Source organism: Semicossyphus pulcher, unplaced genomic scaffold (assembly GCF_022749685.1).
Source record: "Semicossyphus pulcher isolate SPU_LCO1_2020_fin unplaced genomic scaffold, fSemPul1.0.p SCAF_7, whole genome shotgun sequence".
Lineage (NCBI taxonomy): Eukaryota > Metazoa > Chordata > Actinopteri > Labriformes > Labridae > Semicossyphus > Semicossyphus pulcher.
The window spans coordinates 23,998,928-24,016,214 of NW_027211748.1; the positions used below are offsets into that span (position 1 = coordinate 23,998,928).

Sequence of the window (17,287 nt, forward strand, 5' to 3'; positions counted from 1 at the left end):
TCTGTTTATCTATTTTTTGTTTGCCGTGTGTGCAAGTCATTCAACGTGCATGTGCGTTTATTCCCAGGTGCTCCGGACCCGACGGCCGGCGCCAGCATTGACGATGACAACTGCTGGCATCTGGACGAGGATCAAGTGAGGGAGCAGGTCAAACAGTTTCTGTCGCAGGGAGGATACTACGGCTCGGGGAAGCAGCTCAACTCCATGTTCGCTAAGGTATACATCATCACTTCCTGTTTCTGCTCCATATAAGAATGGGATTTAATTACTTTTTAATATCAGCGTCATCAAAACATATCAGGGACACCATAAGCAGTCATCTCCATGGCTGGGCCTGTCTGCTTTTAAACTGCAGTGTACCAAGGACAGGCTGAACAACACGTTTTCAGATTGGCAGGTTTGAGACGTCACAAACCTAAGGAGCCAATCCCGTTAATGGCCGGGGTGACGCTATGCGTATCATTATGTGTAACCTATGGCAACCACTTTGGCGATGCGCGAGCCAGCTGTAACCGTCATCATAATTTTTGCAAACTCACTACTGAGTGCTGATGTTAACGTTACTACTACTAATTACTACATTTCCAGCTAGCTAAGCTTCAACAAGTTGCTGCTAAACGATGGCAGGGAAGTGTTTTGTTTTCGCGACGGAGGGGGCGGTTGCACATTTGCATAGTGGGCGGGGCCTATGCAGAAAGAACATAACAGACACAATTTATTATTTCAAGCAGAGCATTTTATAAGTCTTAAAACATGACTGGAGCCGGTCTTTAAAAAACAAAAATGAGACAAAACAAATCAAACTTGATTCAGCGGACTCAGATCTTCTGTATTTTAGTCTGTATGGTAAAAATGCTCCATTCTACATTTTCCATAAGTTAATTTCATTAGACCCTCAGCAGCCTGATAAATTCAATCCGCACTATTTCAGTTAGTAACACTTTCTTGCTTAAAAAAAGAGAGAAAGCCACACACAAGTTTAAATACTGTTTGAAAACCATCCATTGAGAGATGACCCTGACGATGTCTATGACAAACTGAAGGCAAACTCATCTTTGTGTCAAAAATCTTTGAAAGATTCTTTTTTTAAATGAAGAAAAAAACATGTTTCTAAAAAGTTTTCTCCACATTATTTATACTTAAAATTGCTTCCCATTTCTTTCCATTTCATATTGAACTCTCTGCTTATTCTATACAGCCAGAGAGCACAAAGGTTCACAGTAACTGAAACGCTCTGGTATTTAGAGTCAGCTCCTTGTCTCCATGTGAACGTGTGGTTGCCCACAGGTGAAATTGCACAAAAACAGGGCGCCCAAAGGTCCCTCTTAAGATTTCTTTAACTGTTTTATTTAACTGAAAGCATTAACAGGTCTTCAGTGTGATGAGATGTAACTTTTCAAATTCAATGTGGAGGATTTGTAAAAGCACTTTTCTTGTGCTCTTTGTCTGCGCCTAACAAGAGGACTTTACAAAGACCTTTATTTTGGCGAGTTTGAGCTCTCCGTCTCAGGGCCACACTGCTTCTTTTATAAAGTTAAAATGGCTTTCAGAAGCATCTTGAATGTAACTCCTGAGCCTGAAGTGTACTTAATGACACGTGTGTCACGAGAAATAATGATCCATCTTTTCCTTTCACTCTGATTTGAATACAAATAAGACAATAGAATAAAAGAGGAACCACGTCGTGGCTGGGTTTAAGAAACAGGTTCTTTCACTGAGAAGTGCTAAAGGAATAGTTTTACGTTAAGTCAAAGATCACTCTCTTTACTTTTTAATTAACAGCTGAGAAGACAGAGACAGTCGGCATTTAGCTTAGCTTAGCATGAAGACTGGAAACAGCTGTGTTTATGTGTTTTATAGGTGTTACTGTACAAAACATTCCGGGTTCAGAGGGTTCCTCTTGTTAGGGGGTCACTGTTGAGTATATGTTTAGTACAGCAGGGAAATATTAAATGTGATAATCTGGAAGATTTTAATCTAAATAAATGTCTGTTAAGTCACTATCTATCTCCGAATGAGGTAACACAATGGTGATTGAGCCTATTGCCCACTGATGAAAACCTTTGTCTGTGGCGACTTTCGCTGAAAAAATCACAAGCAGCGCCCAGTTAGTAATGCGTTTTCCTTCAGCCAGCAGTGGTTGGTCTTCCAGAGAGGGTAGGCGGAGCTAAGCGGCTGCTTTTCCGCTCTCTGCAAATGTTGCGAATCTACTATGGCTGAATAAACAAAGAAAAGATGGATGACTACAGATACAACTTCAAAAATAAGTGAAAATCCAAAGAAAAAGAAACAAACTCGACGCTCAGATGAAGGCAAACAGTCTAAAAAGGAAAGCGACCGTCAGCCAGGAAAATCAAGAGTTACAGCCGGAGCCAACCGTGGACGTCACACATGCAACACTGTCTGTGAAGTGTGCTCCCGTAATTACCGTTTATCACCATAGGTGCCGCCAAAGAGAACGAAACTGAGACCCTTGAGATTATCACTTTAAGCACAAGGAGGGAGTTTACATTGAAGACACATTAGTTCTTACCATAACAAAAAAAATTCAGTACAGGGTCCCAAATCTTATCAAACACACTTCCTGTGTCATCATTATAAACTCCCAGTCTCTTCAGATGTAATCTGTTCGTTATTTCTCCCATCCTCAAATCATACATGGGTACAACCTCCAAACTCAGTATTCAACTCCAAACAAAACAGCATTTTTGAAATTCTTATTAGCAAAAGATAAGAAGCTTTAAGGATGGCTATGAGTGGATCATACATTCTGAGGATGCACAAATACACCACTTGGTAGGAGGTCATATGACACAATGCTTAACCTGTCCTCTCTGGGTCTTTCCAGGTGAGGGAGATGCTACGAATGCGAGACTCCAACGGCGCCCGGATGCTTACGCTCATAACGGAACAGTTCATGGCAGACCCCCGGCTGTCGCTATGGAGACAGCAGGGCACGGGCATGACGGACAAGTGCCGGCAGCTCTGGGACGAGCTAGGTAAGAACAGAGACACTGTTAAAATGACTTGTGTGTTTAGGAATGTTTGAAGTCGGCCAATCAGCCCGCTCGTTGCTCCATCAGTCACTGCAGGTCAGACAGCCGGCCGACAGCAGTCTCCGCTCTGTCAGTGACGCGGACAAATCGGCAGTCACCTTGTCGGGTAAACGTTCATCCAGTCAGTAAACTATTAAGTCATCCGGTCGGTATCTCCTCCTCCTCCTCCTGCTCGGGCCTCTTCTCTCCCCTCCTCCTCCTCCTCCCGCTCCTCACAGAGTGAATGATAAAGGCTGCCGATCAATACGGCTGCTCAGCTTCTCTGCAATCAATCTGAGCATTTAGGAGGTCAATGAGAGCACTTCCTGGGTGAGCGAGGGAGATCAAGACACAGACAGAAATAACAGGCAGACAGACAGTCAGCCTTTGCTGCCTGGTTATTTTTCTCCAAGGTGCAGACGGCTGAGAGTTTGTCCTGCTGGACGAGCGTGTATGTAGAGCAGGTTAATACCAATGTTATTTTGATTTATACAAAATTCTTTCGGTTCGGTGGAAGCTGATTCACAATATTTCATTTTTGAAATTTAGTATGAAGTTGCAGTTAAAAATATTCGATTGCCATGACTGTAGAAATCTGATTTTGTGGTGTTACAGAGATGTAAATAAATGGTCTTGTTTAGGGCTGCAACTTTTCTTTTATTTATTAATATGTTGATTATTTCTTGAATAATCAAAAAGTTGTTTGGTCGATAAAATGTCTGAAAATAAAGAAAAATGTTGGATAATTTATTCGTAAAGCCAAAGAAGACACCTCATATACCCTCAAAATATTGAGTTAACTCTTACAGAGGAGTCCATACATTTTATTTGCTCCGTTTTCCTGTGCTAACGAGTCATTTCAGTTGTTTTCTGGAGATATTGCCTTATGTTGTTCTTGAGTTCAAAGCTGGTTTTCCCCTTATAATGGATTCATTTGGCCCACTATCACAAGATATTAAAGCTTGTTTCAAAGCTTGTGATAACGGGAGAATTTTCCAGTTATCTGGAAAAAACAGGCTGGTCACTGATATTTCATTACAGACCAGGACATGCCGTCCTGCCACAGTTAAAGGGCCAGTTTGCAAATTTCCATCCTCAGTCCTATCATGCTATTATGGCTAATGCCATTATGGTAGAAATGTTTTTTCCGCTCTGTGCCTTTGGAGGACACTATGGGCTTCTCCAATGGGCCCTTGAAAACCTCCGCCAGACCGTGTAAAACATGGTATCTGGCGGAGGAATCTACACTTCCTAAATCTAGGACGCCCGCCTCCGATGTCATGTCTCGTTCGAAATCATCAGGTTTGAAATGTAGACTGCAGACCTGAAGATTTTTTAGACGATCCACCGGTAAATTCTCGTCGTATTTCAGATGCTGTACCGCTCTGAGCCTTCGCCTGCAGCTAAAGCGGTCGTATTTCACTCCAGCGTCTCTTGCTGGGTTGTTCCTTTCAGAGGGAGGGGCGCAATGCATGCTGGGTGTTTTAGGAATGTAGAATGGGCGAAATCTCGAGCTTGTACAACTTTCTCCACCGCTATGGCGCCAATTTAAAATATTATTGCTTCTATCGATTATAGTGACACAAACTTTGACTGACAGTAGCTTTTTCCAGGGGCGAATTGCTCCTTTAAGCATGTTTCTATGTTTGTTTTGTGCTATTACAACTGGGGATACGAGTTATAATCAGCTGATGTTACGGGGTGCAGCGTTGTTATCTCGAGATAACAGATAAATAAGTCGAGATCTCGAGAAAACGACCAGAAATTACTTGTTATCACGGGAAAACGGAGTAAATAAAATGTATGGATGCATGTCCGCTTAGGGCTTCCGTAGAGGAGAGAAGACACCAGAAAATAACAAAATTTTAAAAGCTGGAATCAGATCAATTTGACTTTTTACTTAAAAAACAACTCAAAAATATTTATTGATTATTTGATTATCAATCATAGTTTAAATAGCTGTTAAAATAATAGTTGACAACTTGTGATTAGTGATGAAGCTCTAGTGTTGATATGTTTTTGGAAGCCATTTTTGGAAGGGGTTGAAAGCTGCCAATTCCCAACCATTTCCCCCCTAATCTAATCTCCCTCCTCCTCCCAGGTGCATTGTGGGTGTGCGTGGTGTTAAACCCTCACTGTAAGAGCGAGGAGAAGAGCTGCTGGCTGAAGCAGCTGAAGAAATGGGGCGACATGGACGTCTGCCCGCTGGAGGACGGCAACTACGGCAGCGAGCTCCCAAACATCACCAACGCTCTGCCGCAGAGCAACCTGGCTCAGGGTCAGCACAGACACACATGCAAAAACACATATGTGATTGATCTGCATTTTGTGACTCCAGGACTCATCGACCGCGTGTGTTGCTTTTGTCAGACTCTCTGTCCAGGCCGAGGAGGACGGTGTTCAGCAGGGCGGTCGAGGCCTGCGACCTCCACTGGCAGGACAGCCACCTGCAGAGGATCATCAGCAGCGACCACTACATGTCTCCATCCTACCAGAGGGAGGGGGAGAGCCTGCTGTTCAACCCGCAGGGCCTGCCGCTGTGGCTAGGTGAACACACGCACACTAACATACTGAATCTAGGTGAACACACGCACACTAACATACTGAATCTGTGAAGTCATAGTGGGAGTATTTTTTATTTTGACTATTAATGTGTGAGAGCGTTACTCATTCATTACTCACACGAGGAAAGAATGTAAAGAGCATCACCAGACACTTTCTGCATGACTCTAGTCTCTAAAACTTATTTCAGGGGCACTATGCATATACACACAATCTCTAATTCCACTGAAAGCCGACTCTATACACACACACACACACACACACACACACACACACACACACACACACACACACACACACACACGCAGTAATTCTGCTGATATTGAGGCCAGTATCTGCAGTAAGCAGCTTCCAGCTAAGATCTGTCAGATTCTGCAACTTAAGCCAGCTATCAGACGCACACTGGCGTTCTGCTGAGACTGCACTGTGTGTGTGTGTGTGTGTGTGTGTGTGTGTCTGTCTGTGTGTGTGTGTGTGTGTGTGTGTGTGTGTGTGTGTGTCTGCCTTTACTAACTACATCCTAGATACCACAGCGTGTGTGTTCAGGAGAGAAATGCACGGCTGTGTGTGTGTGTGTGTGTGTGTGTTTCTTTGTGTCAGTGCATGTTCATTCATTCAGCTCGGTACCTGTGTGTTTATCTTCCCTGACTCCACCCCCCTCTCTCTTTCTCTCTATCTCTCTCTCTCTCTCTTTGTCGACCGCACAGACCATGTCCCGACGGCGTGCGCACGCGTAGACGCCCTGCGGTCCCACGGTTACTCCAGGGAAGCCCTGCGGTTGGCCGTCGCCATCATCAACACGCTCCGCCTCCAGCAGCAGCGACAGATGGACATCTACAAACACCAAAAGAAAGGTAAAACACACGCGCACACACACACACACACACACACACACTTGTACTGTTTTAATTTCAGGCATTTTACTAACATTTGTCTTCCTGTCCGGCTCTCCTTCCATCTCAGAGCTTCTCCAGAGAGGTGTGACCTCCACCACCAACCTAGAAGGCTGGGTGGGTCATCCCTTGGACCCGATTGGCTGCCTGTTCACCACGCTCACAGAAACCTGCCGTGTGGACGACGACAACAGCATGGACACTGGAGGTACGGCGCAGTGATATGGTTCTGTTTCTCCTTTTTAAAGAGCCTCTCCATTGAGACGAAAGTCTGCGTTCTGATCTGACGAAAGGCATCAGACATGTTTTGAGCAGGCGCCTATAAATATTCACTTGGAAGGAAAAAAAGGCAGGCATGCTGGATTTCTTTGCACATTTCCCATGACTGCTTGTTTTGTTGCATCATTTAGCTCCTTAAAGCAGTTTGCGTGCAGACTTTCTGCACAGTGATTCTTGTTAAATCATTTCTGGTGCACAAACAAACTGTCAAGTTTTCTAAGAGTTTTTGGTTCTATCAGGAGCTTATAAGAAGGCTGCAGCAAAGTGTTCAGTGTTCACTTTGTTCTGTACAAGCTCAAGAACTGAGTCACTAAAATGCATCATGTAGCTTTTCAAAAATTATTTTTGCATTCAAGTGACGGGCACTTTAAAACTGCTCTTTAGCCTGGTGAGCACACAGGGTGCTACTTTATTAGAAGCCATTAACAAAGAGTGCCGGCCTGAGCTTCAGACACCTGACAATAAAGATTGAAAGCATTTAAAAAATGTGCAGTATGTCCAAGTACTTTTTATGTGACTTTAGTTGTCATGCATACCATTGAATCCTATAGATATCCAACAATTCTAATAATTATTTGTGTAAGTCACATTTCAGACATCAAGACTAAAAGACTCTAACCATGCTAGCAGCTCTAGGAGGCTGTACTACAGCACAGCACTGTTTTTAGCTCGTGCTAGCAATAGCGATACCTACTGTATGTGCTAATGTTAAGCAGGTATAACCTTTACCATGTACACTATATTATTATAGACTGTTAACATGCTAATAATGCTAAAATTTGCTTACTAGCACTAACCCATGTACAGCTCAGGCAGACAGGAAGTACAATTTAGCTGCGTTTCGACAGCAGGAACTTTCCCCAGGAACTAGGAACCTTTTGAGGAACTCGTTTCGATAGCAGGAACCAGGGTCTGAACTTAGTTCTCGGGGTAACTGATTTCCCCCCTGAAAAGTCCCTGCTTGGGGGGGTAGTACTTTCCAAATGTCCAGGAACTTTCAGGGCGGGGCCTGCAGTGCCGATCATTTCTGATTGGTGGAATACTCGCAGCATTTTATTTCACCCGCCATGTTTTAAAGACTGCAGCTGCAAGCTCCCTGTCATCATCGTGCTTGGAGATTTTTTCTCACAGTGCTTTCAGATGAAAGCCTACGACAGATGGACCGACAACAAGGTTTTGAATCCGCTTTGCTGCTATCGCTTGTCTCCTTTCCAGTGTTGATTCAATGAATCCATTTGCAGTGCAATAAAGCACGATTGATAAGAGCGCAAGTTGAATCTCCTCCATGCTAACAGGCTAACTGTAGTGTCGCACAAATGATGATACCGGTCCGTTCGGTTAACAAGTTATGGCGTCATCTTTGTTGTATGGCCTTGATCTTCTTCTTACCGCCACCTACTGGACTGGCGGTGTAGCGCAGTTACTTTTATTGCTTCTCCATACGTCATTGGCCACAGGAACCCTTAAGGAGAAGTTCCTGGAACTAAAAGTTCCTGCTATTTTTGGTGGAAATGCACCTTTTCTTTTTAGATATTTGGTCCTAAATGAAAAATGTCAACAAATGCTGCTTAAAGCTTTTCACACGACAGGATTTATTTCTTGTTTTGTAGTGTTTTGGTTTTGGGCTGTTGGTCGGAAAAAGCAAGAATACCTCACTTTGGAGTTGAATTGAGATGGATATTTGTCACATTTTCAGCAAATGCCTTACTCTCTGTGTTTAATCAGTTAAATGGAGAAGTAATCAGGAATGAAAATTGTTAGTTGCAAGCGCACTAATGCGTAAACAACTGTCTAGTAAACTGTTAAGCTAACATACTGTCCTCAAACCCTCAATGTAAGCTAAAAGCTTAGCATGGACGTCATCACAATGAGCCTCCTCCTCTCCTCTCACACAATAAATTAGTCAAAGAGCTCTTTCGCCAAACGCAGGAGTAATTCCTGCCACACTTCACCAGCTGATGCAGAGTCAGCCCGAGCGGAGGTGAGCGGGTTCAGTGACGCCTCAGACGACAGACTTCATGCTCTTGTGTCAGGAGCCGGTCTATTGTCCTGCAGACGGCCATAAAGTCACAGAGCGTGAATGGATCGAGCTGGAACACCCTGCTCATTTAGACCTCACTGCTTTTGTGTGTGTGTGTCAGTGTGTGTGTGTGCGTGGTATGTATAGCATCCATCACCATTTGCATTTCTCACCCTGCCCAGGGTCTTTTTTTGCTCCAGTGACCACTGCAACAGAGCAGAATAGGGGCTGGGTTTTCCTATTGTTACCAGACTACAGGGAACTATTGTCAATTCAAACAATGCTGACCACTGGCACACTCGTTGGTGTGTGTGTGTGTGTGTGTGTGGCTCGGACATAGAGTTGAATGATTGTCTTATGTTGTTTTGGGAATTGGAGGACAGTGGTATGACTATTTTGTGTGTGTGTGTGTGTGTGTGTGTGTGTGAAGCCTGGTCACCGTGCTTTATTTCCCCTTTGGAAGACAGCTGGGAACATCTGTTAAAAGAGGGGGCGGATCCAGCCTATGTGGCAGCCAATCAGAATGCAGGTTACGCTTAGATCTGTTTAAATCAACCAATCAATCAACAGCGGATGGATGAAACACAAAATTGAGTTAGCACCGGGGTTAAGTCTGTAAAATCAGTTTTCCCTAGATTTCTTCTCCGTCTCTCTCTCACACACACACACACACACACACGCACACACACGCACACACACACATGCATGGAATAAACAGGATTGAGGGGATCTATTGCTCAGAGGGGATTTAAGCGGAGTGATGGGGGGGGGGGGGGGGGGGGTGGACAAACAGAGAGAACAAATGGGCACCAATCAACAGCTGAGACTCTCATGGCATCTGTTCTCAATTATAGCTGTCGAGCATTTGGTGCAGCGGCCATCTTAGATTAGTGATCACAATCTACCGTGGGTGCTGTATTTGTATGATTGAACACACGGCTTTAATGTTACATTTAAACAGGTCGTAGCAAGTTTAATTTTATTAGCGTTTTTCCAGGATGCTGGCTTTAGTGTTCGCTTAGTCACTCCTAATACAATACACACACGTCTATATGTTCTTTCTTAATACATCTAAAGACAGCTTTATCTTTCAGAGCTGTGCTGGAGGAGTAAGTGCTGGTCGTTGCAAGTATGGTAGATTTGATTAACAGGAGAGAGATAGCAACTTGACTTAGCTTAGATTTTGCTGTTTCATCTTTATTTAACAAGGCCTGTAGAGGTTGGTTTGCCGAGACTGATAATTTGGGCTACATTTTGGTAACATTTGAGGGGTTTCCTGCAACAAAGAGTCAGTCTAAATGACTCAGCCCCTCCTCTTAACCATGAATGGGACTGACGGGTCACTGAGAGTTCAGAAAGCTCTGCTACAGTGACTGTAACTACTGTTCAGATTTATCGTTTGGTCAAAGCCAAAGGACTTGTGTCAGGCTTAGGTTAAGTGTCATCCAGAATACTTTTGCTGTTTTTTATCTTCGTTTCTGAGGTTTTGGTTTAACACTAATAAAACTGAAGACTTGATGCTGGTAGGACAAAGAAATAATCTGGAAGATTTCCATGTAAATAAATGTCTGTTAGGTCTCTATCTATCACCGAATGAGGTAACACAATGGTGATTGAGCCTATGGCCCACTGATGAAAGCCTTTGTATTTGCGGTATTACAGACTGAGTGTCTGTGGCGACTTTCACAGAAGAAATCACAAGCAGCGCCCAGTTAGTGACGCGTTTTCCATCAGCCAGCAGTGGTTGGTCTGCCAGAGAGGGTAGGCGGAGCTAAGCGGCTGCTTTTCTGCTCTCTGCAAGTGTTGCGAGTAAACAGTAATCTGCTATGGCTGAACAAACAAAGAAAAGATCGATGACTACAGATACAACTTCAACAATAAGTGAAAATCCAAAGAAAAAGAAACAAATTCGACGCTCAGATGAAGCAAACAGTCTGAAAAGGGAAGCGACCGTCAGCCAGGAAAATCAAGAGTTACAACCAGAGCCAACCGTGGACGTCACACATGCAGCACTGTCTGGATATCTGGGAAGTGTGCTCCCGCAATTACCGTTTATCGCCATAGGTGCCCCCAAAGAGAAGGAAGCTGAGATCTTCGAAATTTCAATAGAATAAAACACAGTAAATAATGAATTATACCAATAATACCGGTTGACCGGTTGAGTTTGGCTATTTTAGTGTCGGTTAAGTCTGACAATGCTGGTGTTGCAGGGCAAGTGTAGACAGGAGGAACATCGGTTATACCATACTGGTATTTGGGTTCTGTATTGAGAATGACTTCAGAAAATCTGAGCCTTTTTTTGTAGTCTTAACTCACTTATTCTTGATTCTTTGTTGTTCCTTGTTTGGCTCACTTCCTGTACGGATCAATGAAAGATCTGATTAATGAAAGTGAGTGGAGCAGATTAAATCTACCGTCTAGAGAGCAAAACCCTTAATCGTTTTCTTTCCTTGTTTTCAGATGGTGACCCCAGGCCTCCCGTCTACCACCATGTACCGGTGTGGGGCAGTCCTGACGGGGGCGAGTCCTACCTGACGTTAGCCTTAGAGGTGGCTCTGATGGGAATGGGGCAGCAGAGGATCATGCCTGAGGGCCTCTACGCTCAGGATAAGGTATGTTCGACCTGAAACATGCGCTGTTACATGATGCATTTGTTGTAATAATAACAGGATAAACTGGTTTTAAAACACTCTAATGCTCGCCTGCTCGCAGCGGATAACCACTCTGCATTTATGTCTCGTTTCTTATTAAAACAAGCGGTGTGAATTTGCCTGCTGTAGACAATGTCGCCATGATAGAAAATCACTATAATTAAACGTCTGCGTGAAGTAATTGCTGTGCAAAGAGAGAAAGGTCACCGCATTTTGTTCCTCTGAAAAAGAACAGAAAGTCGCTGCTCTTAGGTTCACTTTGAATTAAAATAAATCCAAAAGAACACGTCTGTGTGTTAACGTTTATCTGCTGTAGAGGCCGCTTGACATGGCGGACACAGACCTCTCTCTAAAGTCATGGGAAAATATTGATGTTGTGGTAGAGGCACGTTTATTTGTGTATCACCTTTAAACAAGGCAAATCAATGTGCTTTGTATGAAACATAAAAGGCCATCAGACAAGAGATAGAAAAGAAACACAAGGCGATAAAGAAAGAAAATGTAAAAAGAAAATGTGATTTTAAAATCATTAAAAATCAAAAGAAACCACCGTAAATTAGAAAAGGACTTTTTCAGAGCCAGGAAGACACGCTTATAGATGCTGATTGTCTCTTTTCCCATCGCCAGTGAAGTATACTCCTGTCTCTTTTCTGCTGCGTCACCGCCTGAAGTCACGAACACGCTCGAAACAGGGTTATTGTATTTATTATTGTAGGTCTTTATTGTATCTATGACTCATTCAGTCTGTGAATCAAACTCAGCAGCGACAAATTAGGAACGATGTTCGAGCGCTGCTCGGACAGAGACGGGTGGAATCTGTAGCTGAGATGACAGAATCAGAAGTTACCGATAGAGCATAGCATCGCGCCGGAAAGGGAGCGGAGATTAGCGTGTCAACTCGCGTTTTGTGTTCCCATCAATGCTGATCGGAGCCGAGGAGATAATTACCCAGGTTTTTTAGACCAGTGGGAAAGCAGCTTTACTCGCCAAATAAAGTCAGTCTCTTGCCATTTGTACTGTAACGGTAGATACACAAACACGAAAGAGGGTGAGGTGTTACACCCTGCTACTCCTTTCATACCTCAGCTCAAAATCCCTCCTCAAAAAGGTTGAAACATGATGTCATTGACTTAATTGATATAAAATTCCACATTTACTTAATGTACATTGGAAACCAGTACATTGATACTTTGTTGTATGATCACAGTGACTAAAATCTGTGTGATAAATGTTCCAGGTGTGTCGTAACGAGGAGCAGATTGTCTCAAAACTTCAGGAGCTGGAGCTGGACGACCTCCTGGTTCAGACTCTTAGGAAACAGGCCATACAGCTGCTGGAAGGTACGACGACTGTAACATCTCAGGACATGGTTTAACACATTTTTATAAGAATGACAAACGTAACATTATCTCTCTCTCCTCTCGGTGCAGCCGGTCCGTTCAGCGGTCTGGGTGAGGTCATCCACAGGGAGAGTGTTCCCATGCACACCTTCGCCAAGTACCTCTTCTCTGCGCTGCTGCCACACGACGCAGACCTGGCATACAAGGTGGCTCTCCGCGCAATGAGGTCAGTTTCAGAGCAGCATTAAAACCGCTATCTGTCTTATATTTAAACATAAAGGATTAAAATGATTTGTCATACTCGGTGATACATTTAATGTGGAAATGGTCAAATTGAATGGCTGACCGGGTCAGCGACAGTTTAAAGTTTAGTGTTTTCTTCACTTTACTCACCAAGATATATTTGTTCTTTCAAAAAAACAAAAGTTCAATTTACACTGAACTCATCCTTTGACAAAAACTATGCAACACACACAGTTGGATGCCTGTTATGTTGTTGAAATACCTACCAGTGTCACACAACAGCCCCTCCATCAATCCTTCAAATACATCAGAATCCCTCGTGGTTGAAATTATTTTTACACAGGAGAGGTTCAACTTTATTGTCATGTGTAGCCTGTACCATGTGTTGTCGGTATTGCTGCTGTTGAATTGTACTGCATCATCCTCAGATACTGAAGCCCTTGCATCCATGCATTTTATTCACTCTGTTTTCCCGTGATAAGTTATTTCTGGTCGTTTTCATGAGATCTTGACTTATTTATCACGTTACTACAAGATAACTGTCTCGTCAGGCGATCATAACTCGTATCCCCACAGTTGCAAAGGCACAAAACGTACAAAAACATACTAATAAGCTTAACTTACTTCATTAGTGTGGACAATGGCAGCACGGCATGTCCCGGTCTGTAATATCAGTGACCAGCCTGTTCTGTTTTCTAGATTGCCATAAAATTATCCTGTTATCGTGGGAAAACCAGCTTTGTGAGAAAATGACCAGAAATAACTCGTTATCACAGGAAAACTGAGTATGTATGGCTGCATGTCCGCTGAGGGCTTCCATACCAAGAGGAGACTACATTAGCTTTAGCTTGTTATATTCAGTAAGTGTTTGAGACAGTCGAAGCTGCACGTCCTTATAAGTGTTTGAACTTTTATATCTAAGCTAGTAGGAAGAGTTGAATGAAGTAATGTGCCTTTTGAAACGCCAAACATGATAACTTTAAGTTAGCATTCACCTCCTGTAGTAGCTATAAACCAGCTGACTTTCTACATTAATGCTACCGTCTGCAACGCAGTGGCCGCAGGTTCGACTCTAGCCCTTTGCCCCGGTGCTGCTTCTCTTTCCCCACGCTCTTCTCCCAATACTACCTCTCTTCAGCTGTCATATCTAATGAAGGCAAAATGTCCAAAAAGGATCATCTTAAAAACTAATAACAAAAAAAAAATATGGATCCAAACTAACGCTGTATGTTTCTCTCAGGCTGCCGGTGCTGGAGTCGTCAGCAGGATCCGGGGACGTGGGTCACCCTCATCATGGCATCTCCATAGTTCCCAGCAGATACCCACGCTGGTTCACACTGGGACACCTGGAGTCGCAGCAGTGTGAGCTGGCCTCTACCATGCTCACTGCCGCTAAAGGTAGCGTTACACATCTGCTTACCTGTAGCTGTAACCACACTAGAGGAATGTCCCTTCACATGTTTCCCAGTGCGTGCTTGTTAATAAAGTTTCCTTTGGTCTTCAGGTGACATGTTAAGGTTGCGGACGGTGCTGGAGGCCATCCAGAAAAACATCCACTCCTCCTCTTTAATCTTCAAACTGGCCCAGGACGCCTTCAAGATCGCCACACCGGCAGACAGCCCGCCTGATATCACGCTGCTCAACGTGGCTCTGGAGCTGGGACTGCAGGTACAGACTGTGTGTGTGTGTAAGCAAGAGAGAGAGAGCCGGCAAGTCATTTTCATCAAGTCATTTCACCGCACACAAAAAGATATCGGCACACTGGTCACCAGTCAAAACATGCACCGGTTTTCCCTGAGCTTGTAATTTCAGCAGGCCTCCACAGCCTCGCTACAAATTAACAGAGAAAACATCACACAGCGTTTTTACCGTTCTCGTTGAGAAGAAACCACATAATTAAGCCTTTTGGGTTCCACAGTAAACACCGGAGAAACTCCTCACATCATCAAGGCAGCAGAGAGGCTGTGGTTTTATCCGCCTGGTGTTTAAAGTCGCATGAATTCCTGTAAGCAAAAACTGCGGAGTAAGTGGAAGGGTCACAATTAGTCGTCTGTAATTCAGAACACATTTTAAGGACGTCAGTCATCAATGCAGACATGTGGTGTACTCACTGTTTCACACATTTAGGGCTCACTTAATGCTGAAGGGGCAGTTTGAGTTAGTTTTTTTGGGTCAACAGATTATTTTCAAGCTAGTAATCCTTGTAAAGTTGCCAAGAAAACACTAAATATAATCAGTCTAATGTGTTCTTATTCCCCCTCGCAAAAAGAAGCAGACATCATATTGTGTGTTTTTCCTGCAGGTGATGAGGATGACTCTGTCCACACTGAACTGGAGGAGGAGGGAGATGGTTCGCTGGCTGGTAACCTGTGCCACTGAAGTCGGTAAGTGGGGCCTTTTGACACACACGTACAGCAGAACCAATCCAGTAACGCAGGACTCCTCTGTGGTCTTCTGTGCTGACTTTGACTCTGAGATACCGATCAGTGACAAAGCTCTAAATTCTCCACAGCGTAAGTCTCATCTTATCATTCAGTGACCCCTTGTGTCCTGTAAGGAGGCATCCACAGTCATCATCTCTAATTCTATTCGGGGTTTTCCTCTGATTGAAATAAGCCGTCTGTATGTGGCTGAAACACTGGCACCGTCATGGCTTCAGTCGTTAAAGCATACTTCAAAATGTTAGTGACGTCTGGTGGAATAATTCTGGTTACAGTTTGTGGGTGTCGAAACCAAATCAAACGTTTCAGAGCTTCAAATTGCCTCATATGGAATAAGAGGATTAAATGAGAAACAATTACATTCAAAGAAAATGTTAAACCAGTTTAGTTTTAGTCAGCATGGGTCTAATATGAGACCTGGTACTGGAACCTCAGAGCAGCATCCACTCTTTGAAGTTGGTGAAAGAATGCATTCATTATTGTGTTCTCTCTTTTCCGCTCCTTTTAACACTCTTCTTTTTCTTCTGTGGAAAAACCAGGATCACATGATTCACATTCTAAATGTTAAATCTCTCTCTCCTCCTCAGGTCTGCGGGCGTTGGTGAGCATCTTGCAGAGCTGGTACACTCTCTTCACACCCACCGAGGCCACCAGCATCGTGGCGGCCACCGTCATGTCCCACAACACCATCCTGCGCCTCAGCCTGGACTACCCGCAGCGGGAGGAGCTGGCAAGCTGCGCCAGGACGCTGGCTCTGCAGTGCGCCATGAAGGACCCGCAGAACTGCGCCCTGTCGGCGCTGACGCTCTGCGAGAAGGACCACATCGCCTTCGAGACCGCCTACCAGATCGTGATCGACGCGGCGTCAACGGGAATGACCTACTCCCAGCTGTTCACCATCGCGAGGTACATGGAGCACCGAGGGTACCCGCTGCGCTCCTTCAAGCTGGCCTCGCTCGCCATGACACACCTTAACCTGGCGTACAACCAGGACACTCACCCAGCCATTAACGACGTGCTGTGGGCCTGCGCCCTCAGCCACTCTCTGGGCAAAAATGAGCTCGCAGCCATCATCCCCCTGGTGGTGAAGAGCGTGCACTGCGCCACGGTGCTGTCGGACATCCTGCGGCGCTGCACCATGACGGCACCGGGTCTCGCGGGCATTCCCGGGAGAAGGAACTCTGGGAAGCTGATGTCAACGGACAAGGCGCCGCTGCGGCAGCTCCTGGACGCTACAATCTCGGCGTACATCAACACCACGCACTCTCGACTGACGCACATCAGTCCGCGGCACTACGGAGAGTTCATAGAGTTCCTGAGCAAAGCGCGGGAGACTTTCCTGCTGGCTCAGGACGGACACATTCAGTTCGCCCAGTTCATAGACAACCTGAAACAGATCTACAAGGGCAAGAAGAAACTGATGATGCTGGTCAGGGAGCGCTTCGGCTGACCTCACCCCGCCCTCACAGGGACCCTCTTCTTGGGAAGTAGTTAAACTTATTCGTTTCTATTTAAGGTTTTTTGCATTTTTTGTATTTTTACTTCTTATGTTGAGCCATTTGTTGACTAAGTCTTAAGTTTTTGTCCTGTTTTGTTGTTTTGTTTCTTGAATGTGAACCAGGAAGTGTTCGCAGTGCATTGCTCTACTTCATTGAGACTGCAAAAAGGGGGAGACGGCTTTAAATGTCAAAGAAAAAGCAAGAACAAAGCCTTTTTTTCCCTCCGTCTAATGTTGAATCTTGTATGAAAAAGTCGACAGATTGTGATGAAAAAAACAAACAAAAAGGAACTTTTGTTTTGCGGTGGCACATGACGATTTAAAA

The 17,287-nt window shown here is 44.4% G+C and overlaps 1 protein-coding gene across 1 annotated transcript in view; it reads left to right on the forward strand.

Moving 5' to 3' along the window:
* zswim5 (zinc finger, SWIM-type containing 5) overlaps positions 1-17,014 on the forward strand; it is a 71,897-nt gene extending 54,883 nt beyond the window's left edge. The window contains exons 4-16 of the mRNA XM_069684852.1: positions 68-216; positions 2,849-2,999; positions 5,137-5,313; positions 5,406-5,582; positions 6,305-6,451; positions 6,561-6,698; positions 11,250-11,401; positions 12,678-12,780; positions 12,871-13,006; positions 14,264-14,421; positions 14,528-14,691; positions 15,326-15,407; positions 16,052-17,014. Coding sequence (XP_069540953.1) covers positions 68-216; positions 2,849-2,999; positions 5,137-5,313; positions 5,406-5,582; positions 6,305-6,451; positions 6,561-6,698; positions 11,250-11,401; positions 12,678-12,780; positions 12,871-13,006; positions 14,264-14,421; positions 14,528-14,691; positions 15,326-15,407; positions 16,052-16,914 — 2,597 coding nt within the window. The 3' untranslated portion in view covers positions 16,915-17,014. The remainder of the gene's footprint in view (positions 1-67; positions 217-2,848; positions 3,000-5,136; positions 5,314-5,405; positions 5,583-6,304; positions 6,452-6,560; positions 6,699-11,249; positions 11,402-12,677; positions 12,781-12,870; positions 13,007-14,263; positions 14,422-14,527; positions 14,692-15,325; positions 15,408-16,051) is intronic.
* Positions 17,015-17,287: the final 273 nt, after the last annotated feature.